General features: G+C 42.7%; 1 protein-coding gene across 7 annotated transcripts in view; it reads right to left on the minus strand.

Annotated features, from left to right (window-relative positions):
* The window catches only part of LOC112464506 (fibroblast growth factor 18-like), a 131,129-nt gene that overhangs the window by 13,305 nt on the left and 91,940 nt on the right, over window positions 1-25,884 (minus strand). For 6 of the 7 annotated variants that reach the window (XM_025031574.1, XM_025031565.1, XM_025031521.1 and 3 more), the window contains 2 exons: window positions 3,553-3,598; window positions 212-344 (listed from right to left, as the gene is read on the minus strand). In XM_025031574.1, coding sequence (XP_024887342.1) covers window positions 212-344; window positions 3,553-3,555 — 136 coding nt within the window. In that variant the 5' untranslated portion in view covers window positions 3,556-3,598. Of the gene's footprint in view, window positions 1-211; window positions 345-3,552; window positions 3,599-6,544; window positions 6,580-25,884 lie in introns of those variants that run through there. The other variant, XM_025031540.1, reaches the window with a different exon arrangement.

The raw sequence follows: 25,884 nt of genomic DNA on the forward strand, positions 1-25,884 counted from the left end.
AAAATGTAAAAAAATTATGGAAATATAATGGATACAAAAATATCTTGAATTATTTCCGCAAAATTTGGAAGATATTTCGGAAAAAAAACAACAAAGTGTTATAACAGCCACAAAATAGTAGGTACTCTTCATTAAAATAAATGTTTTATCTATCGCATCTAAATTATATTAGCAACAAGTGAGGCATAATGATTTTTGCGGTCTTACTTACGGTAGGGTGCATTGTGATCGTCGCGTCCCATGGCTTTGATCGAGCGGCCTATTACGGTAACATTGCCGCTGCTGCACGTCGAGTAGAGACTCACGGAGCGCACCATCGCCGGCACCGCCCCGCACATCACCACCTGCAATTAGAAAAGCCTCCCGTATATTCCAAAATTTCTTAGCCACGCCAATAAAGAAATTGGCAAGTTGCTTTATATAAGATGCTCAAATAATCTCTTTAAACGAATCGCAAATCAAGACGTTCCAGAAGAAAAAAAATTAGCAAATGACTTCAACAGCAGTGCTTCTAATGTCTCAAATCAAATCAATTTTACAATTTATATAAAATCCAAGATTTATGAATATTCAAAATGTCCGTTTTATGGTAGTGTTTCTTCAGTCCGGAATTATAAATTACATTTTATCTGCGATATTTAATTATTCGCTGGCATATTACATTAAATAAAAGAGAGAGGTGCAAACATGAAGAGATTATAAAGAGGAAAAAAAGCAACTCGGTCCAAAATTAGAATCGCGCTTTATATTATCCGTCGCGAATTATCTGATAGTTTATCTCTCGTTGAATATAACGACAAAGCTGGCGGGATAAGAATTCGCGTGGCATGTTTTCAGAACAACGACCGAACGGAGAGTCGTTAAGAACGTCGAAATTCTTCCACGGCCGCTTGAGAAGAACGCTTTTACGGTCGGTTCACATATCACGACATCGAGTCATTCCTTGATCCGCCCGCGCGGATCCTTCCCCGCGATAGACGCGCGCGGATAAAAATGCGTCGTGTCGGACGAAGACGGAGAGTCGTCGTGCCGGCCACTCGGAGGTGATGGTTGTACGCTGATGGCAGAGATCTCGTTAACGAGCGGACACGAGCCATCCATTAATAGTCGCCGAAACTGGCGTTTCGTTTATATATCAAAAGTGGCGCCGACAATGCCATGATAGCCGATGCAACGAGCGTTAATCCGACAAACATCGAAGTAGAAAGCTTACACCACGATCAAACAATCACGATACTCGAATGACGCATGAATCTGCATATATAATAGACGTGACATTAGGAACGTTGATATCGTAGGTATGTATGACGCGTTTCTTCTAATATAAGTTATAATTTTGTACGGAATTCGTTAATATGTATGAACATCTAAATTATGATACTAAATTGTGTGCAACACGTCCTTGCAGTTAAATGTCAATATTTCTAAATTGATTACTCTTGATGCTCACATTTTTCGCGCATTACGCGTCAGAATCAAATGCTATACACGTTTACTTTAGAATTTATCACAAGGAAATCCCGCTGTGGTATAACACCGCCGTATAGTGAACGTACATACAGCGACGAACAGTAATATGTGCGAACGGGAAGAGCAATTAAATTCGCATTGCAGGATTTTATTGCAGTTCCCTGATTCTGTAACACGAGCCTTTTAATACGTGAGATGGTGGATCGTATTTACGTATATAGCCCATATATAGCCCAAGAGACGAATAGAGCTGGTAGCACCGTTGATAGCTTCTCTATAGTTTAACATACAAAGTTAAGTAGATCATATATACTTTCGCAGAAACTGTTTATGACGTTGTCGCACGCAACAAATTCTATATTGAATTCTGTGTTGCAAATGTACGCAGTATAATCGCGCTCGTCCGCGACGCGCCGCGTATAAAAATTCGACACGCTAATTGATTCCGCATCATCACCATGATATTCGCATTATCATTTAATCGGCAGGACTTTCAAACAATAAGGAAACGAGCGAGCGAATGATGACAATTGTCAGCTCACAAATAGCTCCTCGCAGTTTTATATTGGCTGTTCATTAAATTCTCACCTAACAAACGTATCGTCAAGGCGATAGCCTCGGGATACGCTCGTCGCGATTTGCCACATGCGGTTACTCCAACCGGCGACATCTAAATTTATCGCTCGCGATTAAGCCGACCATCTATTTAATTATTTATTGGACCAGCGAACCGTTTACTGCACCGCTCAAGACCGGTATCGAGGATACATAAATCTCATTTAAATACGATTCGAGTCTCCGGTCGATGAGACTGTCGCGCGAATTGTCCTTATCATCTTGGGAAGTCGAGCATAGATCTTCATCAATTTCGAAAGCGTAATAAATGACGAGTGCCATGCGAGCCCAATCTCTACAATACTCAATGATTCATATTGTATGATATTTAAGTTCAAAAAACATTTGGTCAGTGACGAAAATTATTTTGTTATCAAATCGAGATTATCATAATTTAACAATCTAGGTTTTTTACTAATCAATAATCGAATAAATTACTTTTAGTGCATTAATATCCAAATGTGGCTAATCAGTTTATTTATTAACAATTTAATAAACTAAAAATTGATAAGTTAAAGTATGTTAAAGTACGTTCAAGTATATATTGTAACATATATATAGACAGTTTAGAAATGAGAGAACCAAAGGAGAAAGAACAACTCGATATATCATGCACGCATTTAATCAAAACGCAATGGCAAGCTAACGGTTCCGTAATGAACGCCGTCGTAGGTACTTAAAAAAATTCAAGCGACGTCAAAACTTATAGCGCTTCGCGGCGCCCACAGCGGGAAATTGAACGTACGCCGCAATGAGTTAAGATGAGTTCAAAGCCGGCAGCCGCCGCTCTCGGCCATATAAATTGTCAGTGCCTGTAAACGCGTAGGAGTGGAAGCGCCGATCATTAATCTATGGCAGGTAAGGTGCGTGCCGACGTAATCGCCGATTTACTTGATTCTTGGCACGAGTTTCAGCACGCGATTCTCCCGGGTCTCGACCTCCCCGTGCAGGGAATATCTCAGATCTGACCCAGTCATCCTCGCCGTATATCTTTACATACGTTCGCGAGCACGGAAGTAGGCGATTTTGCGGCTTCAGCGGAACTGCGGCTCGGTATAATACGAACTCTATGCCGCTCGTTACCGTCCGCGAAACTAGGCCGACTGATCATCAGATTACCTTTATGCAATTGGCTCGTGCTACAAATGTCGGTCGCGTTCGAAAAGATAAGATTACAAACCGATCGTAGCGCGATAAAAGTGCCAGTATTGAGTTTTCCGTACTTTTATATTTGATTCCTCGATAATCTTAATAATATAAATATTTTCAATTCTTCACGGATTACGAAACAAGGCGATATTACTAATTAACTATGACATAAGTATATATAGCCACTCATTTTTTCTGATAATTTTCTCTAACTTACTTCTCTACTTATTACGAAAAAATGCATGTATTCGTAGCACGAAAGAGTGAGACTAAAATTTCTATAAATGTTATGAAAAGATTATATGTGAAAATACTCACCATCAGGAGGCACAAAATCTTCGCTAAAACGGCAAGCTGTGGTAACCTGGAAACAACAAAAATATACCCGTTAGTTAAAAGTACCGATCGGGATCGCGAATGGAATATGCAATAAGTCCGTTTCATCCAATTTGCGGCGATTCTAAGCAATCATGTATGCAAATAAATTTCGTGTGATTATATAGTAAGCTCGCGCAGTCATTACTCCCAATCGCACAAATTGAAAATACAAGGTGCATTTGATAAGTTGTAACTGATAAGCGAAACTGTGCACGGGGTAATTAGGACTAAAAAGATGTCACAAATAGATTACACTAAGTCCGCATAAATCATATGCCTCTTAACCTTAAATTATATGGCTGTAAAAATTTTATAAATATTTTTAAGAATAAATGAGATAATAATTGCGCTTTTCGTAAACTCTATAATTAAACGACATCAACAATATTGTCCAAACTTTAAAACAAGATTAAAAAATGTGAATAATTAATACTGATTATAGTGATTATCCCTAAAGGCACAGAAATATCGTTTTCAGCCTGCGAAGAAGTGACGCGAATGAGATCTCACGTAAAATCAACGATATTACCAACGCGTGTGTGGGAAAGGTGCATTGGAGAATCGTAGAATAGTGACGCGGCGCGGCGCGCCGCGCCGCAGGTTGTAAATGATAACCCAGTTACATACGAGCTACATGCGGCGAGCCGCCGCAAGCAGTTGCGCAATGCAAATGCATCTCGTGTTACAGAACACAGGTGAAACAGCGGCCGCGGCCGCGGCCACGCCGCGCCGGTATACGAACTTTCGCTACTCGTTCGCTTTAATTCGACTGGGTTATTGGCTCGCCCGTGGTACCGCGGGGTGGACCAAACGTGCCTTTCTTTCGCCTCATCCCGCCTACCTCGTCTCTCAATGCACTCGGTGTACCGTGTGGAATTCCGCTTGGGCGGCCCCAATCCACTTAAAACATTCGCTTTGTCTCTCTGTCGAACGCGCGTCCTCGCGAATGAGCATGGCGTCCTTCATCTCTCAACTATATCAGGTTTTCATCGTTATCTTCAGTCTTCCCCTCTTTCGTGACGCAACCCCTTATAAGAATTGCGATTAAACGCCAATCGGATCTAATTTTTCGGACAATGCATGTGCGATCTCCGCACGTAGAAATTATCTCCGTTCACATAGAAAATTTGTGACTAGAAGACATAAGTTTCAGTTGACGATACAGATTTTCGCCACGACTTTCTGCCGTGCATTCATCATACTCCTTGCGCGATATACATCGGGTCGTAACGCGGAGTGCGGTACGGTGTATACGCAATCGACTCGGGTTTCGAGGTTTAATTGCATTGGCGCGACTGCGGCAGCGGTGCGACGCGACTCGATGCACAACTGGATTCGGTATTGCTGCTGGATATGAATAAATGATTCATACTTCATTAAACTAACAGATTCTTTTGTATAAAACGCCTCTAAAAAAAGTCTAAAAGACAGGCCTGCGGAATAGAAAATTAAGGAGAAAGAAGTCTAATCACGTACCGTGATTAATATCATTGCGAATTATCGTCTACTATAGGTATGATTTGAAAAAGCTCTTTCTTTAAAAATAAAAATAAAAATAATAATACTTATAATATTATGGAAAAAATATTTGTATTATACACGAGAAAGGATCTATATAAATAGATCACGTTTGATCTATCGCCATCCGGCGCGGCGGGCACTCTCGCTTCTTCTACACTGAGAGCCACTTGTAGAACGTATCGTGTCACATACCGAAGTATCTAATTTACGTCAGCAGCGTCAATATCAATTTTTCAATTTTCACATCAACGAAGACCACCGCCTCTAAACCAAGGTGTACGAGTATCCCACTCGCGCCGGGATGCCGGTTTACATAATTGCAAACTTAGTCACAACGACGTCCCGCTGACAACCTCTTGCTAGCCGTTTCATTAAGAGCCGTGGATCACCTCGGATGCGATAATACACGCCGGTGTACGGCGATGAAGGTAATCGCCGCGCGCCGGCGTGCGGCGTCGAAAGGCGCGAGGATATATTAACATTCGGATCTCCCGGGACGTCTTACGTAAGGCGGAAAAATGTCCGAGCGAGATGTCCGTGAGATGTTTCGCGTGTCATCAGGACGGAAAGAGTGCCGAGGACGAAGAATTCCAGCCTAGACTATCTCGCGTTAATCACGAGCATCGAATGATATATTCTTGGTTTACCGTGCGAATCATTTTATACGTCAATAATTCGTAATCGTCACTTTTACTTATTTCGATATTATCTAAAATTTATAGATTTATATTAAAAGAAATTTAAATAATAAATCGATGTAATTTTTACTCAATAGTGAGAAAGGAGGAAGAGAGACTTGTCACGCGTCTCGATACCGATATAGCGTGGTACCACGGAGGCTGGGATGCATGCGTACACACGCGGCGCCGAGCTGGACTCTGGCGCGGTTGGCGTTACTACACACGTGGCCACGTCACGGAATTCCGAAGAGTCGCGAAATTCCGGGACGTCGTGAAATCCGACCGTGACAAATTCCGACACGCAAGATCGGCATGCGCGCGTCACGCGTCGCGCTGGCGCACTTCGTGACGCAGCATCCAGTTAATGCTCGTTACTTGCGTCTTGCACCGATATCCATTAATAACCGAGTGTAAAAAAAGAATACTGAAGTCACCGAAGAGGTACGCGAGCGCACGCGCTTTCTTATCGTTTTCTTTCGAGGAAAGTATATAATAAATGATAAGCATGCGATTTCATAAGAGAGATCAATCCTAAACATTCTAGAATTTCTCCAAGTTTTATCACGAGGCAGTGGCAATGAAAAGTATTACGATCGGGCGATAAAAGTAACGATGTCCCTGGGTCCCTCTTCGTTACCGATTCATCGGCCATAGATTGGAATCCGAAGGATGTCCCCAGAGGACGACGCGAGAGACATGTCAACGTGGCGAATGAAATCGCCGTAACTCACCCAACGATCGCCGTAGACATAGCTGCGAGTCTCCGCCTCGGTGTGTCATCTCAGTCCATGCATTGTAAATCGTACGAATTACGACCAGCTAGCCGCTATAACGACTCAAGCATGTCGTTTCGCCGCGAATTCTCGCGGTTTCCGTTATAGGATAACGCACGATCTGCGACGGACACATTTGACAGGTCGATGACACTTCGGCGCGGTTCGATTCGGTTCGGCTCGATTGCACTTCTGTCCCGATCGACTAGTCCAATTTCGAAATCAGCGTGACGCCGACCACTGCGTTACATCGTCGTTGGAATTCAGCGAAGTAAACCGTGTGCCGATTACGTCGTCACGACGCGTCAGTCGCACTCGCAGTCGCGCGAGATTAACTCCGCGGGAAAAGCCCACGACCGAGCCTATATACCTTTTCGGCGTTAGGTGCAGGCGATGAATTCCCGTCGCACACCCATCGAAGCCACAGTCCGTGAGCTTTCGAGTAGAGGTTTAACCTGGATTACGCCGTGATATCTACATTAATCGTAACGCTGACGTAACACGCAAAGTCTTTTCAGTCACGAGAACGGTGGTTCCCCGGTAAACCGACCTATCACTCTATCAGTTATAAGCGTTATTAAAACCTAGTGAAAGCGTCATTCGCATTGTCATTAAATCTTTCGATAGAATGCCAAACTGTAATGATATAACATCGATCCACTATTGACAGGACGTCAAACTGCCCGCACAAACCGCGAATGGTAATTAAATCACCTCGCACGGCGAGGAAACGACAGTGGAGTCGTTGATGCGCGAAATCACTTCTCTTCTCCGGAACGACCTTTTCGAAACACTCGCGCTCGATCGCGATCGTAGATTCGATAGATCACTCGGTACACGCGACTCGGTAAGTCACCGAGACGGGATCGGCACGGTGAATGTTGCCGGCGAGGATGCGACCCGGCATGACATCCCGGACCACGTGAGGACTCATCCAAAGGGGGATTTTGGTGGGGATATTTGTCGCCTGCCGCGTGAAAAACTGCCAACACTTGAATAGGCTCCGACACGACGATGAAAAACGCGACTACCGACCCGACGCCGATGACTCTCAGCTGGACACCGCCTGTGTCGCCTAAGCGGCGTACACGGATTTCGTCGCATGACTACACACCCTGGCCCCCGACATCCCGAGGATGTCATGCCGGAGGATGATCGTGCTCGTTGTCAGCGTCATTTAATGAGCGACCTAATCGATCACCTAGGTCGTCGTCCACGAAACTGCCCGGCGCGTACATCCGAACTTGTTTGTGTCGTCAACTAAATGAATTGCTATCGAGCGACGCGTTTGGCATATCGTTCCACGCTGCAATGTATATTGGTATAGACGTAACAAAGTTACGAGACCGTGTTAACCGGATAAATTCGGGTAACGCAATTTTCTTTTAAATCGGAAAGCTATCTCAACGAGTTTACGTCATTTAATATATTTGATATTAACGTTCTATTATAAAAATATCAACTTTTATATCGCGGCGTTACTTATTGAAAGGCTGAAAATAGCCTTTCAGTAAACCGTTCCAATAGACCTTCCAACGTTATGGCGAGAAGGCAGATAAACGACGACGTCTCCATTGAGGATAACCACGAGATTTACTACCTTTGTAGTGCCTATGCAGCACGAGCCGATCTACGCGAACGCCCCGAAAGGAAGAAGTCACCTGGCGTCGCGTCACAAAGGCCGGCCCCGAAATGTTTCCTACATTGCCGTGGCAAATTGCGACAAATCACGCGTGTCAATGGATTCCCAGACGGCCACGGCAAATTGTCGTGACCAATCGTGGCGGCAATGCGTCGCATCGCCCAGCGTCGCGATCAAGATCAACCCGTAACGCGGGTCACGATTTGATTTAGAACCAGTAAATTCGACCGCTAACTGACCGGGCCTAATCGCGCAGCGGACGCAATACACAATCATAGTAAACCGCAATCACATATTCTTGGCACATCTGCAGATCAACGATTTTTTCTTTCTTGATTAATACGCAAAAATGGCGCGTTTCTAAAAAAATTTGCTCCGTAATAATGCGTAAGATAATTGATTGAAACAATTTTACAATTTCGCTAAACGCTTCATAAATTTGGGATAGACAGAGATGCTGCGAAATATAATTATAAGTTGTCTTATTTGTCCCAAGAGAGATTTTGAAGTTAGAGTGAGTCGTTAGTAGATTACAATACTTAAAAATAGGACTGCGAGACAAATATCCCACAGCGTTTTATGTCAATAAAGAAGCGTCTTATCGCATTCATCATAAAAGCCTAATCTCCTTCAACTCAGAAAAATCTTATCAATTTACTTCCTTCTGATTATTCCCGAATCATATTAATATAAATAAAAAATATTTCACGTTTGTTTTTTATATATGCACGCATAGAGAAAATTTAGATTTCCAAATTATAACAATGATATCAATATAATATCAAAATTTTTACAATTTCGACATCTAATCTGAGGTACATTGTAAATTTCGTATAAAAAATTAAATTTGAACTCACCCACATGTGCGCGCTTCGCTAATGACCAAGACCGGTGACTAGTCGGGAATTGTCGCGACTGTACATTTTAAATTTGGCTTTTTTTGCCGAATTTAAGTATGTGTCATTCGCATCATTTCCATGAAGAATATCTGTTAATCCGCTTACTTCATGCGGCTACTTCCGAATTCCAGGAGATTACACGGACCATCATCGAATTTGTCATCGCGACGCTTTCTACGACATGAATAATATTCTATTACACGTGCATCAGATTATTACTCGAAATATTTCATTTTTCCGAGAAAAATCTAATTGATTCTAGTTTAACTTCCAAGTGTTCACGTATCAGTTATCATAACTGGAATGCAACTGATACGTAAATTATGCTAATTAATATCATGATTAATGTATAAAACACGCCTGCTGTGCAATCAATTATCATGATTGATCAAATTGATAATATTTTTTACTAATAATTACTAACAGTACAAAAAATTAACGTAAACAGTTGCTTTTGTCATTTTCACTTTATGCGAAAATATATCTTCGCACTTCGAGCCACAAACACTCGAATATAATTAGCACGCTGACTAGAATCATAAAATATGTATATTTAACGTAGCATATGCTAGAGCTACTACTCTCGTAGTAATAATAGATCCATTACGGTGGCCACGATTGGTTACAATCTGCGTGTAAAAGATCAGACGCGGAGACACGTCACTTGACAGAGTCAAAACAACACGGACCGTCCTGTGGTCGGAACTATGCCAGCGTAGGATACGGCGCGCAAACTATCTCGTTGATCGAGCCTGACTTTTTCCTCCTATAATACCAGCACGAGCACACTCACTCGTGTCTCCAGGCTGGTGCCACGTGAAGTGGTAGATAGCCGTCGACGTCGTGCGTTTATGGAGAACGGATAAGGAGACGACGAGCGACTAAACGCGTCCTGTAACGCTACGTAGAGAACTGTCGTGCGTCAAGTGTACCACGGCCGGGGACGCGGACGGGGAAGAGAGAAAGGAGAGAGAGAGAGAGAGAGAGAGAGAGAGAGAGAGAGAGAGAGAAAGAGAGAGAAGATGAATATAAGGAAGGAGAGAAGAAAGCGCAAACAAGAAGAGGAGCCACGCGAGAGGAGTACGCGACGTAGTTTTTGCTCGGAAGCCGCGACGTTCCGCCGGCGTCACATTCATTCTGACACGCTCCTCGTCATTCTCCCCTTCCTCGCCCCCGCGAAGAAAAAACGGCTACAAAGTGGCGGGATGAGAGCGAGGGGTAGATGGGCGAATATCATCGTTGTGAAAGAAAAACCGTCCACGGTGATTTGTTGATTCTCGAGAATCATGCGCAAGCAGGGAATTATGTATTAAACGATTAAAATAATGATTCAATTTTTATTCGCAATATGGTACTGCATTTTATAATAAAAATAATTTTATTTTCATTGATCTTAAAAATATATCCTGAACAGAGTATACCAGATTTCAAATTTGTAATATTTTGTAGGTAATCGTTCTCTCTGTAATTATTGCTGTTAAAACATAAATAATTTATTATTGCAAATTCAGGACATTAGTATTGAATTTACGATAATCTTCATTTTTATTATTACTTTAATCATTACTTTAATTTTTAAATATTTTAAACTGATATTCGAGTGACACTCGTTTATACACTCGTAAACACTCTCTTACACTTGTGAAACAAATTGACGTTGAAACGGTGCTGTCCACGAACTCCACGATGAGTCACCGTTGAAACTGATCTTGTACCTCGCCGATGAAGTACCATCGAGCTAGCCCTTGCATTCCTAGCGTTTTACTTAGACCTACTTAAAAGGGTTGGATCATTCGATGCTCTTAGGGCGGGTATCGGTTTCGAATGAACGTATCCACGGATAGCTCGGCCCGATCGGAAAGCCGACGTATCCTGCACCGACCCATTCATTACCCGTTTCGTGTCGTTCGTTAAGCCGAGGCCGTTAAAGAGGCCACGGTTAATTGAGTTTTAGGAATTCATTTCGTCGCCGATAACCCAACGTGCCCTCCTCGACGTATCGCGCTCGTTGTGACCGACGTCTGGGAACGCGTCGATATCTCTCAAAAGAGGAGCCGCTATGTGTATCGTCGCACATACTTTCGTGTTCGACGACTCGATGTGGGTAATCGCGATAATCGAAAATGTATTTCAGCGTAAATCACGCGAAGTATTATTGAGAAAGTTTCAGGTGCAACGATATTTCGAAACTTGAATTTATTTTGGGTGTCACTAACTTTATTGAGGTAACTTTATTTTCAATTTTCAATGATTGTAATAAAATTATATATAATTTTGAACTAATCCCGTTTTAATATGATCGACCCAGATGGAGATTTAATACAAGCTATTAACCTATTATTACGAGTTATCTTATGAGATATAATTAAAATGATAGAGACATGAGAAAAAATGTAAAAAATCTAATTATAACACGAGTGACGTGCGAGACACAATTTACATCTTAATTTTATACACGGCTGTGTGACTCGGTGTTGATTGCAAAAACTAGAGAATGTTGCGCATATCATATCGAGTCGCTGGTTATCATATTACTGAGAATATATATGATTCATCTACGAATTCATCCCGCCATGCCATGAAAACGACGATGAAGACGCAACTATATGAGTGAACGCACGTCTATATCATATTAAACATATTAGACATAATTGTCATAATCCGGTCGTGTTTTTTTAAACAGAGACGGTCAAGGATATGCTGACGCGTGCTATACGCATTCGCAGGCAGTTAGCGCAATCCGCAAATGCATTTCACGCAGAAGCATTCGAAACCGCGTGTGTGTGCCATCGCGGGGAAAAGGTACGGAGGGAAAGAAAAAAGTATGAGGGCTATGGAAAGTTTTTGTTTCGAAAAGCAACATATCGCCGTTCGACTTGGCTCAACCACGTCGGCGGTTTGTTGTTGGACCGTAATCTCTAATGGTTCCTATGGGCATTTAAATAACCATCTCGCCCACCCACCATCACTTAACTCTCACTATTTCTTCTCTTCTTCGCGTCTCTCTCTCTCTCTCTCTCTCTCTCTCTTTTTCTCTCTGCTTCTTTTCTCGGAACCCCGGCGCTATCAGAGGCGCACGCTCTGACGATTCGAGAAAAACGACTGCTCTCCCTGGCTTTCCATTTTTTTACCGTTACCAGCTGACCGAGGGGGGCTATTATTTGCTACTACCGTCGGGAAAGTATCGTCTCCACGGATCAAGGATCGCTTACGACGCCGAGATCGCCGAGTGATTCCGATCGAAAGACCCAGGTCATTACGGTCCGGACGAAAAATCACAGATGAATGAAGACGTATTCGGTAAATATCGCATTACCGAGATGAGAATGTATTGTACAATGACGTTGGGAGAAAATGGTCCTGCCAAAATATACGTCTGCGACGGATCTTCCTCCATTCGCGCGCGGCACCGAACGAGGATGAGTCAGCGGAGGTTAGTCATACGAAACTTGGTTAGTCGACGCGAATCCAGACAACAGCGAAGGCGCACTTTTAGGGCACTCTCCCAGCAACCCGAGTCACCGGGGAACAGCAGTTCGCCGCGTTCGATCGATTCGGGCAACGATCCACCGATTAAATTTATATTTAGTCGGTCGTTCGCGTCGGGGATAAGCCAATGCCGTGCCGTCGACGTCCATGAGGACGGAAAAATGCTCTCAAGGAGGAAGATTTAAATCAAGTTGCTGATGAAACGTCCGCGGAAATTTTACGATCCGCATTTAATGAGAGCTAGCTGGCCAATGGTCGAAGAGAATTTAATTTCGCTTTTGATCAGACGAACTCTGAATGACCCGAGATATACGTATATAGCAAGGAGCAGATTGAAAAAGCGCGAAAATCACTCGAACTATACTTACGAACATAGAAGAAGCCATTAGGAATCTATCTTCAAATTAAAACCTTATTAAATAATATAAATGCCTGAGAGAGATTAAAGAGATGTAGAGAAGAATAGACGCAGGATAAACGCAGCAAAAGACAATTATCTTCGCGATATTTATTTATCGTGTAAAACTTTAGTTAGGCAAATAATTATGCATCGTGTGGTGTAATTACGCTCTACAGTCATAATTGACTTCAAGTATCGCGGTCGTTTGCGCGCGGGGGAAAAATATTCTCGACACGAATGCAATACCTCGGAATAGCTGATAACGACTGCGTGGGAGTACGTAAGATAAGACTCGCGAAGTCATCGATGGAATCCGTGTAATCGTACGCGCGGGAATTTCGTGGAATCGCTTGAGTGGCGCGGGCCCGAAATAAACGTGTTACGTCAATGTCTTAACGTACAACCGTCGCGATATCTACGCTCGACGTCGTTCTCGCGATCAACACCGAACAATCGAATGTTTACTTACCCCAGAAAAGGGATACGATATCGAATTTTTATCAAGAATGTCCTCAGACTTCGCCGATGATGAGGAACGTCATGTTTGTTAGCGATCTTCTTAACAGAGTATCATCTCTACGACTAAGTCAGTAGATACGCAACACAAGCTAAGAAGTTGCAAATATACGTTAAAACAATTAAAATGTTTTTAATAATTATCTCTATTTAAAAATTTTGTTAATAGAAATATGATTAAAACAGTAGCCATCAAATTAAAACGGAAACAGCATGTTATTATGGTAGCGAAAATTTAATGCTAATTCAATAATCACATTCTTTTTCTGTAGGAGAGATACAAAATATGAGCAGATGTGTCGGAGATATGTTGACGCTTCGATCGCTAAGTACTTCATTTACGTTGCGATAATCTTTTATATCCTCTTTAAACGCTTTAAACGATAGAAAGTTAATTTACTTCTAATTACGCGAGGCAGATAATTACACCGTTAATAGGGGCTTATCGATTCGCGCGAAAAAAAGAGCACTCGTAGGGCTTCCTGGCGGCCCGTGCAGACGAGAGGTAGTCCGGAGATATCGAGTTGAGAAGCGATTTTAAGCCGCCGTGAAATGACCGACCAGAATCGCTCCAGTTTAATAACTCGGTGTACTCGGCCGAGATGAGAGGCTGCTCGAGAAGCGCGCGCCGTGCCGGTAATCTTCAAAATCGCGATACACTTATTGTCTTCATGAACGACCCACTTTCGCGAGCGCTATTAACCGACCTAATTAAAACGTCGCTATAAACGCCGTGCTCGCGCGCCATTTGTAGCTGATGTGTAACTCACGGCAGCCAAGACAAACGGTGCAAGAGGGGCACCTTTCCCGATAACGAGCAACACGGTTGGATACAATTAGCGATGAAATCAATCGCCGTACCGGGGACGGGGACCCCGGCCGTCAATATGCATAATCGCACAAGCGCCATTAGCCGCGTGTGTGTTCGCAATGTCGATGCGGCGTGTCGATGCGAAGGTCTCCTCCTACTTTCTATAGCTCCCGTCGGCCGCCTCACATGTGTAAGTCATTTTAGATGTAATTAGTGAGTGATTTGCACCGACTGGACGATAGTCGGCGAGCCCGAAGAGAAAGAAAGAGACACGGGCGAGAGAGCGAGTCGGAGAGAGAAAGAGAGCGAGAGAAGGGGGAGACCTTTCCTGCTTTCAGAGTAGAACCAGTCCGAGGCGGACGTACCGCGGCTATTTCTCCGCTTGCAGGAGGGACTTTGTCATGGCCGAGTGATATCCAATCGGGAATACAGTCAGCGGGGAAACGTGGTATCCAATCGGCGGTATGGACCGCTGCTAATTGGCTCCGATACTCACGGACAATCATCTAACCGCGATCAGGTGGTCTGCCGTGGCGGAATAACTTTGATGCCACGGATGGTATTGGCGATAACTTTGGCCCCTCCCGTTTTGAGCATGTCGCCGCAACATAATTCCATATACAATAATCGTTAATGCAAATTGGATAGCTGTTGAAATTAGATTGAATTCGCGGGATATAGAAAATTTATGTCAGTAATCCCGCAATTGACACTAATTTTTAGATATGTGCAAAATTTACTCTGACGAAACGTCGAAAAATGAAATCTCTGTTCCAATTAAGGCAGACTAATTTTTAGTTGGTCATCTCTTATTTGTTTTCGTTACAATAGATTTTATTTTATTTTTTTACTTGTAGTTTGTCAAGTTTTTCTGATTCTCCGGGAAAGTGATGTTCCAGCCAATTCTCGTCTATCATTTTGAAAAAGATAGCATCGCAAAATGTTAAGAGAGTCCCGGAATATCTACGCGATATTATTAGTAATTATTAGTAATACCTCATATCGTGTTATTCGATCTTCGTACCGCAGCATGCAAATTATCTACCAACGTTGGTGGTCCGACTTATTTCTTAATTAGCTTTACTAGCTCAAGGGTGCGCGGGGACGGCGAACGAGAAAATATTCCCGTTGCTCCTTTTTTATCAACAAGCTCTACACCGCTACTCCTTAGCGGGATCTCTCTCGACAGGATCCTCCCGTGCCATTAACAAGCGAACACGGCCGGAGCAGCCGAATCGCTTACCGATGTATGTACCCGCCGACATTCGGACGGGTATCCTTTTCCTTTCCACACGTCCCGTCACTCGTCAATTTCGATTTCTGTTTGCGCTTGGCTTTCCGGAACAAGTGCTAAAATATCCGGCGCTACGCATGTCATTAAATCGCGCGGCGATTACACATAGGAAATAAGCGACGCCAGTTCCCTCGGTCATAAAACGGGTACCTCGAAATCGTGTTAATTGCAACAAATATGGGGAAGAGAATCCGACATCATCGGGCAATCCCTGATAAACAGGTACATTTCCCAATGGAATTCCCAAAATAGTCAACATCCGCATATCGTGTCACCGAAAATACGTCGCCGAGTAAGACTGTCAACCGTAATTAAATAAAATTTTATGCGCGCATGCATCTGCCGAAATTTACATGTACTTGCGAAAAGCAATTACATGTATCTATGTTTTGATAACAGGCGGGAATTTTTGCTGCAGGATATTCCGAATTAGACAAGAATCAGACGATCGGATGTACACAAGTAGATAGCTTCCGCACTAGTCAGACAGTCGCGGACTTCGCGCGACTGTTTTCGCATCTCGAATTAAACGCAACATGTTAAATTAATTAAAAGACATGTTATTACAACTTGAATCATGAAAATATTATTATTTATTTCAATTGTAACCAAGAAATACTAAACTTGAGTTATGAAAAACAAATATATATATTGTTGCGTATCCTAACAAATTTATATATATATTTGCAGATAATAAAAATTGCAAATAACGTATCAGTAGCTTCTTATCTATAAAATTTGTCTACGTCGAAGAAAAAAATAACTATGGAGCTGTGTTTCAAATCGCGACATAAGTTTCCGCGCCATTGTGCGTAAGGTAAATCCGTCAGGCGCCGCGCAAACAGATGTAAAGAAATACTCGACATTCCGACGAAACATTCGTCTGCGAAGCGGATATTCCATTCGTCAAAGCGTTTTTATAGTGCAAGTTTGATACGTAAGATCCGAGGGGAGAGAAAGCAGAAGTATTTTTCTTCCCGCGTGGTGCATACGCACCGTGTTTCCGCTCGCCGGCGTTCGCTGTACACGCATGCCTCTGTATGCGTATACCCTGTGGGAGAGTGCACCGTCCGCGATCCACGGTGACGATCCGACGTCGACGTGAGTGCTTACACGTATATCGGGAGCCGTTGAGTCGAGATACTTTTGCTTTTACGGCTTTACGATCCGTATCGCCGATTGCTCCGTTTGTTCAGGTTCAACGATTGGCACCCGGATTCCGATGGCGACTCGGTCGTTGTTCCCGAACCCTCGCGAACACGGTCTTCTTCCCGTTTTTGGTGAAATCACCCCTCACCCGTCCCCTTCCTCCTGCATCGCTTTTCCTTCGGATACTCGCGTGGCGCATCGGGAAAACTTAAGCCATTAGAGTTCGCGACTCGCTTGATGAAATGCTTTGTCGCCCGAACTCTTCCCCGTACACTCAATGAATTTACGCGTACACTTTCGAAATAAGATTATATAGAATACGAGAAAAGAGAATGTAAAAAAGAGATATTATTTTTGCGGTTTTATCAATCTTTCTAGATATTTACCGTCCTCAAGCGTTCGTCAGATCTTGCCATTCTTTTTTGATACTTTCCATACTAATGTTTGACAATTCCATGACATCTCAAAGCAATGAATAATTTATGAAAATGTAATATTGTGGAAATATATGGAGATGTAACGCATATAATTTCTTACAAGTTCACTGAATGTCATAGAAAACTTTAAAACGATATAACGAAAAATACTTGTATATTTTCACACTTTAATTATTCAACGATTTATAAAAGTATATATCAAATCGTTCGTTTCTCTCGGCAGCACTAAATCTTTATGACGCGCGCGCGCAATTCGAAAGACTTCATTCAAGACTCATTGTTAACATCACGAGAGGCGCGCTTTGGTCGCACTTTGCACGCGATTACGACGTACGCATGCGACGACGTTCTCTGTGTAACCGCAAACATTGTGTCATTGTCACGAGAGCACGCGTAATATCGCGTGTAGGCGGACCAGCGCGATGAATTATACATCGCGAATGTTTTCGGTCTCGAATTTGCATCGTCTGAACGGCTACCGCCCGCAATTCTTAACCACGGGGGCACCCTTACCCCTCTCTTCCTCTCGCTTTCCGATTCTCTCTACGTTCGCCGGCCAAAAAAGAAGGAACAAGATGTACGACCTTAGGAATCCGCCGGCGCGTACGCGCCGGGCGCTACGTGCGGCCGATGCGATCTCGCCGAACGTAGAAATTAATTATCAACGGTCGCACATCCACCCGGCCAAAATTAACGATCTAACAGACTGAAAATATGTTTTCTAGAATTATTATCAAGCCAGACAAATTTAATGTAAAAAAATATACATGTATAATAAACTACCCTATTAGAAAAATTGTATAATTAAAAAGATGTCGCTCTTTTTTTATTCCTTACGTGTAAATGTTAATTTTGCCTTCTCTCGCGAGATTGCTTACCGGGAAGCGGAATGGGGAATAAAGCGCTTGCATAATTTACAAGAGTGTTCTTTGAACTCAAGCTCGGTGAAACGTCGCTGCACAGACGAACGATTCAGAAATCCAAGAACGAGGCTCCTTGTCCCGGCGTCCGTGCTCTCGGACAACAGGACGAAGCACAGGCGGCTGGACAGGACGCTTATCGCGGGACACGCGCGATAATAAACGTTCCTTTTACGAGCGCGGAAAGCGTAGATACGCGTAGAGGAGCGCGCGGAGAGAGAGGGACTTGGAGGAGTGAGAGGATCCAGGGTTGCTGCGGATGCGCTTCGCGTATACCAGCGAGCGTCGCCGTTTGTTTTGCACGCGCCGGCGGAAACGAATCTTCCCGATAAAAGCTGGAGTTACGATCGGGGCTTTAAGTCGGAGCTGGGAAAGAGATTGCCGACGCGAGGGCACCGCGCCCGATGGCCGCCGCCGCCGCCGCGCCACGCGATTCGGATCGATATCACGTTAATTGCATGCCTTCGCGATTGTGCATCCGCGGTCGCGGAGACGGTAATCGTCGTCGGTGACGCTCGTTAAGTTCGCTCGAGTCTTTCCTCCTCGGAATAATACATCAAGCTCTTAATTTACCCGTGCGATTTTACTCTTCTTTGTAGAACAAAAGATTCTTCAAAGCTTATGATGTAAGCACAGATTGATTTATAAATATATTCATGATTCTTCCGAAGCTTAATTATTTTATCTTATTCCATAATCTTGATATATTTGGAAATGTCATCCGTGTAAATCTACAAATTAATGTGTGTTCTTTTCTTCTACATTGATTGTCGTGGTTCCTCCTCTCTTTCAGTATGTTACTTTACCAAACTTCTCACTTCGCCGATCTTAGCTCTCTTTCGCAGATATCGCTCGTAATTCATTACAGTCCGGCGTGAGTGAGTTCTGCTCGTAAAGTACGAACGAGCTGGGCTCTCGGCGAGAAAGAAACAATAGCAATCTCTTCAGCAGCCACCGCCGCCGTCGCCGTCGTCGCCACCGCCGCCGCCGCCACCACCACTTTCTGCCTTGGCGATTGGAGAACCGGACGAAGCCAGAGGCACCAGGAAAAGGATTCTGGGATCGCAAAAGCATAGATATCCTCAGCGGCCATCTTGCACAAAGGATTCTTACGCCGCCACCGGTACCAGGCTCGGCGCCGTGGAAAGGACCGAGAGAAACAAAAACAGGAAGATACGGAGAAAGAGACGCGCGCATCAGACATGCAATAGCGACGCCCCCGTTGTAAATTATCTCGCGGGAGGCGAACGGGACAGAGGTGAGGCGGACAACGACGTGGACAAAGCACGTCGAGGAACGAAGAGCGTTGCCGAGGCAAGACAGCGGGAAGAGAGACGCGGTGAAAAGGGGATCGCGCGCGGCACGGAGTTGTAAAGAGAGAGCGGGTCGAGGGTCCTCGCTCCAGCGGTCTAATTAAGAACTCAGGCTAATTCAATTATAATTTATGCCTCGAGGCTGTACCCCCGGGGTCCTCGGCCCTCTCGCCCGGGCCTCCTAGGTACAGGCAATCAATTACACCGAGCTAAACGCCACATGTCCGCGGCACAATAATTTACGACGATTTCAGGGCTTTCGTCGATTCTCTCGCGAACACGTCGTGACAGTACGTACGCCGGAGACTGGCCACGGATCATCGTCGGGCAGATGAGGCCGCGAGGAACGAGGAAGAGGAACGAGGTTGCACGAGAGTGAAAGAGGAGGAGGAGGCGACGTCCGCCGCTTGACAGGATTGAGATGTCCTAGATTATTTGTTTGGAGTGCAACGCCGCGCCGCTCCGCCCAGCTCATCTCGCGTGCTCTTCTTCTCTCGACGCCTGCGTTCTACGCTGCCCTTCTCCCGGTCGTCGCCACCACCGCTTTCTTCCAGTCAGCAACCACCGACGGCACCTTTTTGCCCTCGCCGAGACAGTGAGAAAGCATACCGTAGAGATAATCTTGCGTGAACGTGCGTTTCGGTAGACGCGTCCTTGGAACATCACCGTCGATATTCCAAGACTAGACGCGATCTTCCCGATCATTCTCCCGCGCGTACTGTCAAAGATATTTTTCGTTCTCATTAGCGGGAAGCTGTCATTAGTCAAATAAGTTTCCGTTGCCAACTCAATTTCAGCTGAATCTATTGAACGAAACGATTGAAGCTTAATTGTATAATATCGCACTGGAAATGGAAGTGCATATTGATAACTGAGAAATTAACATCAGATTATTATGGAAACAGAACCATCCAGTTTAATAAATAATTTTTGCGTATACGATAAAAATTGCCGTATCTTTTTGATACTACTAGTTACTGCTCGTGTATAAAGACGACGTAAAGGAACTGAATGTTAAAATACATCATGTAGCAAATATACTTCAAATATTTGTCAATGTGTGTCATATTCAAGTTTGTAAAATTTGATAACGAGAAATATCACTCGAGAAATATGGAACTTAATAGAAATGCACTAAAGTCACGCGAAGACAATATTTTACTCAGACATATATATAATCAAAATTACGTCATCGTAATTTACGGCCTGCAGTGGAAACGTTTTCCCACTCGTTCGCTACTCTATAAGACATCTACTTCAAAGCGCAATAAATTAATATTTAGGATATAAAGTATCGCTTATCTGGCAGTCTACGATTAACGTGCATCGTCAGAAATATAGCATTACGAAATGTATCATATATATGACATATACCCGCATAATATATCGCCCCCCTTTAGTTTTTTGTTATTGTGATATATTGCGAGGCACTTGCTAATTTATAAAGTTAACGATGATCTCTCTAAAGTAATGTTTAACTCGCGCCGCGGACAACACTAATCTCCAGGCAAACCAAAGAATTCAAGGAATCATCAGACGTACTGAAAATCGTAGAAACCAAAAAATATTAAATAGATATAAAAAGATACTTCTCTTGCGCGTGTGTGAATATTGAATTTTTTTGCGTCTGCAGCCTTAATATACTAACATGTTTTATGTATGACAGCATAACTTGGCAAAAAAAAAGCATAATTTTTATTCCATGCGTCATTCAGACGATTTATGGATTAATATCTTGTCGAAATGAATTGGTATCCCAAGCAAGACTATTTCTGCGAACAACAGTAACGAGCGATTGATAAACATAGTATATGAGTAGTCGGTGACGCGTCATCACTATGTCGAAGCTGACGCGACATAATGATCTGGTCGACGTATGTTTCGTTCGTCTTTGAGATACCTTTAAGACAAGAGATTTGCGCGTAGAATTGCTCATACTCTAATCAAAACAGCAAATATCCGAGGCATACATCGGAATGCAAATTAAGAGAAAGTCCGATATACGTACAGGAAGCAGGCAGATCTTCATGCCGCGTCGCGTGTCATACGCGTGCACACCGTGAACTTATACGCGTGCGCTACACGCGGCAAACACGACGCCTCGTCTCGGAAAATTATGCAATCCATCTGAACGTTGTTCGAACGGTGTTTACTACTTCAATGGAATTTTACAGATGGCAGAGAAACTTCCAATTACAAGTTTATTGCGAAGCCATCACCGTCAGACTTCGCGTATTAATTCGTACGATTGTTTCATATGTATTTATCGCGACTCAAACATATATCTATCTTGGGATAACGATGGAAAAAAATCAAAGTGCTTTAAAAATTATCTAAATCTATTATCTAGATCCTGGAGATAGCCGTGCCGATATAATGCAGTAAAGTGGCAGAAACGTTGCTCGTACGGAAAGTAAGGGGTGAATCGGATTAAAGTTAGAAACACATAGAAACACAGGAGAAAAGTATAACGGTTGTGCATAAAAGTAACTGTTTCCTAGTAATGCAACGAGGTAAAGTAAAGTAAAAGTAGTAAAAGTAGGTGAGTCGCACAGAGTAGAAGCACCGAGAGAATGCGCGGGCAAGTTTTCAATTTAAAATTCAATTCACCCTTCGATCCCGTTTACCTTCCGTTACCGCTTTACCGTACACAACATCTGAAGATAATGCCGTATTTAACCGAGCACAATGCGATATTTCGTAGAAAACGCAATTGAGAGGAAGGACAACAACGGAAGCGGCCTCCTACGTTTAAATAACCTGCCTGAATCCGTGAATGACGAGCGTCCTGAACTCGATGATCGCGGGTCTACACTTGGACGGAGATGAGAAGCAAAGAGAACGGGCAAGATGTCGTACGTCGTTCCCTCTATAAATACATTTACCGTGTTTGCGGAGCACTTGTACTTGGCGGCTTGTACCGGTGGAATGCGACTCTCCCTCTGTTTCGATCGGTTTACTCCAAGGGCCAAGGTGCGGTAAAATTTGGATGTGGAGGACTTTCGAAATACATACACAGTGTTGCTTACGAAATTTTTCCATCGCCCGGCCGTTCGTGATAATCGACATTTCGACTAACATTACGAAAATAATTTATAAGATTAAAATTTCCAATTTTTATGTATTGAAGTATTATTAATTCGATGTGTTTTTAATATTTTTTAATATCCTAACGCAAAAATATTTTTCAATTACCCCAGCGCAAATAATATTTAATGTGTGTGTGTGTGTGTATTTGTGGTTTACAAAATTATATATTATGCAAACTGTACCTATATTTATATGTAGCTGTTCAGTGCGTTACAAAATTTTACAATAAAAGATTCTTATTCTTTATCTGTGAGCATTTTTTTATCCGATATCCAGACATTCTACATCTTAAGTATAAAACACCGATAATTATCGTTTTAATTAACGTAATCTCAACTGTTACGCGGGCATAACGATAACGAGGTTGATGAAAATTCCATCGTCTTCATCGATGGAACAGTCTAGTGAATCCTTTGTTGCATAATGCACAAGTCGTGTGATCAATAATTTTCCAGTACTCGTAATTTCTCGATATATCGGTTAACCGCACAGCTGATCGACCACCAGCGTGGCTAGTTTTATCTCGAACTACGTATCTGGTATTTATTTATCTGGTGACTATACACTCTATACGAGAATCGCGTTCTGCGCGAGATCTCGATCACCTCGACCCAAAATTACGAAAATTCCTCGAAGAATGTTACAACAGTCCTCTCAGACACACGCAGATATTGATTACAGTTTCATCGCCGCAGAGAATTAGAGTCAGCATTCTCAGTGCGTAATGGGAATCGAGCGATAATTAAATTGTAAGTCGCTAATTAAGTCGTTAATAGATTTACGGGCATTTCACGAATCAATAAAAGTGCAATGGCAAGGAAAACAAGTCCGGAATAACGAAGTATCGAGCGAGAGTTTCTTGGACTTCAAAGATCGAGAAGGCTTCTTATATAACTAAGTAATTTGGTTTTCCACCGACCGTACATGGCTTACTAGAATTTTTAGCAATCATGGATCAGAAGTATAAACTTGATGACAAAACAGGAACTGTGAACGAATATACCATACAAAATTAAGCGGAAAGTCAAGACTAAACTTGAAAATATCACTCTAGAGAATTCGATAATCGTTTCAAAGATTTTATTAAGTTTGGAATATAAGTTTTATCGCACTATTTAAAAATTAAAAATTTCTATCTTGCCAATAATAGAACCACAGTTGACTATATGAGTAATTTAAAAAATGGTAAAGCGTGTCGTGCGGATCGTACGATAAACGCGCTTTTTTATCCGATATCTATTTGCGCACTATCTCGTTCGTTCGCGCCATAAAGTTGTATTATATATTATTACTATTATCGCAACTATTATTAGTTCGATCGTGCGTGTGGCACGAATCGTCTACCACCGTGCGATAAGACGATAAAACGGCGATCAAACGTATGAACCGACATCGCGCGCTTCTGATAAGAATCGCATTCTTTGTAACGATAACAAAGAGAATGCTGATTTTTTATCCCGACCAACTGATTCGCAATACGAAACGTACTGTATCAAGTTCTAATGCTGTTTATACACATTTTACACATCTCGCTAAATTCATATTAAGTTGTAATTTTTTTTTCAATTGGTCGTCAAAAAAATGTATTCTACGCAGAGAGTGATTTCCAAAAATTTAAATCTAAATATTAAAAAACTTGGAAACAAAGTAAAATCTTATCTTTCTAATCACAAATTGGTGATCGCGTCACGTGGATTGGTCTCGCTCTCCCTTTCTCTTTCCCTTTCTCGATGCTTCTTGTGCATTTACATACAAATTTATTCGCGCGTGCAGGCGGCACGAATCGGTGCCAGTTTCAAAGATAAACGACGTCGCCGATTATTTAGCCTGGAGGGCCAGGTCGAGCGTCTTCCTGAATGGAGAGCCGGTCGATCGCTCATAGTCGCTGCGAGTCGCGTCGGGCCGCGTATTATACGTATGCTCGTCGATAATGCCTTCGGTCAATAATCACCGCGCTCGAGCACGGCACGCACGCACGCGGCCAGCCTCGCAGGCCTTCGCGCAATGCTAACAGGCCTTTGCGGAAAAAGTTGGCGCCAAAAATATTTGCCGTCCGGCGACAGCTATATACGTGAGAGCACTCCGTCGATAGGAAGCCGCCGTGTACCGTCGTTTTTATGCCACGCCAGTCCGACTATTGGGAATCTCTATGGGCTCCCCCGGCTGTGATTCCCCTTGACCACATTAATGCTTACAAATTGGAGCGAATGAGAAAATGTCGGTCACATTTGTGTGTCGCTCGCAAAAATGTCATCAATATTTGCTAATTCTTACTTACTTAGAGTTATTCGACCGCGTAGAAAGATTACAAAGGGCTTTATAATATATCAACGATTTTTAAGTAATTTCGGGTAGATAAAATATGATTTTGTATTCACATATACTTAGATCATAGTATCGTTTGAGAACGAGATTTTGTAATTTCGTTTTGATAAAATCTAAAGATTCAATTGAAAACGGAAACTACTCACATTTGGAAAATTCTCGCTGTAATGGAAAATTAAACGAATGGCGATACAATGCAACGCTACAAGCACATTTTTCTTCGGTCGGTCGAGCAGCACAGAGTACTTCTTTCTCTTCCGTGGAATTGGTCAATTTCCAAAATGCTGCTTTTTATTAGCTTCGAAGAGCGTAATCTCTTGGCAATTTACTTAGATCTGTTGTCTAACTGTATTGTTGGTTATCGCTTCGATTGATTACGTGAGAGATCAAAAGCTATTATATCTACTCGTGTAAGCAGACAATTTCAAAAGACAAAAATGCGAACTATTCTTACATGCGATATATTCTTAACTCGACTTAAGCTACCACTTCAAATTTTATTATCGTCATCAAGAGAATAAGTTCCAATAATAAACTTTATTTTGTCAGACACAAAGCAACTGTAAGAAACTAAAGACGCGTTCAATTTTGTTCAATTATATCACTCATATTTTTCATTTATCATTATATACACTTTATTATTAAATTTGCCATATTATTTGTATTATTTAGTTTTACATCACTTCCGATAGGTCTTAAATCTAATGCAAGAACTGCGGGCAGCAAAGAACGCAGAAATTTTACGAAACAAATCGATCGAAACTTCGCCAATGTTACAAAAGAACCGCCACATTTATCGTTTCAGTCATTTGTCTTAGTTTCGTGTTTTGCTATCCAATATATTGGCGCCATGGCATGGCGATAATCTAATCTCGCGATAATGTATCGACATACGTTTCTGTATGAGTATCTACCACGTGATCCTCGGAAAAAAATGTAGAGTATTTGCATTAGCACTTGTACTCATGCACGAGTAGCTATCGAAAATCAGATGCGATATTAGTATGTATGCA

This window comes from Temnothorax curvispinosus, unplaced genomic scaffold, assembly GCF_003070985.1.
Source record: "Temnothorax curvispinosus isolate PA1 unplaced genomic scaffold, ASM307098v1 QBEX01001498.1, whole genome shotgun sequence".
In the NCBI taxonomy this organism is placed as follows: Eukaryota; Metazoa; Arthropoda; class Insecta; order Hymenoptera; family Formicidae; genus Temnothorax; species Temnothorax curvispinosus.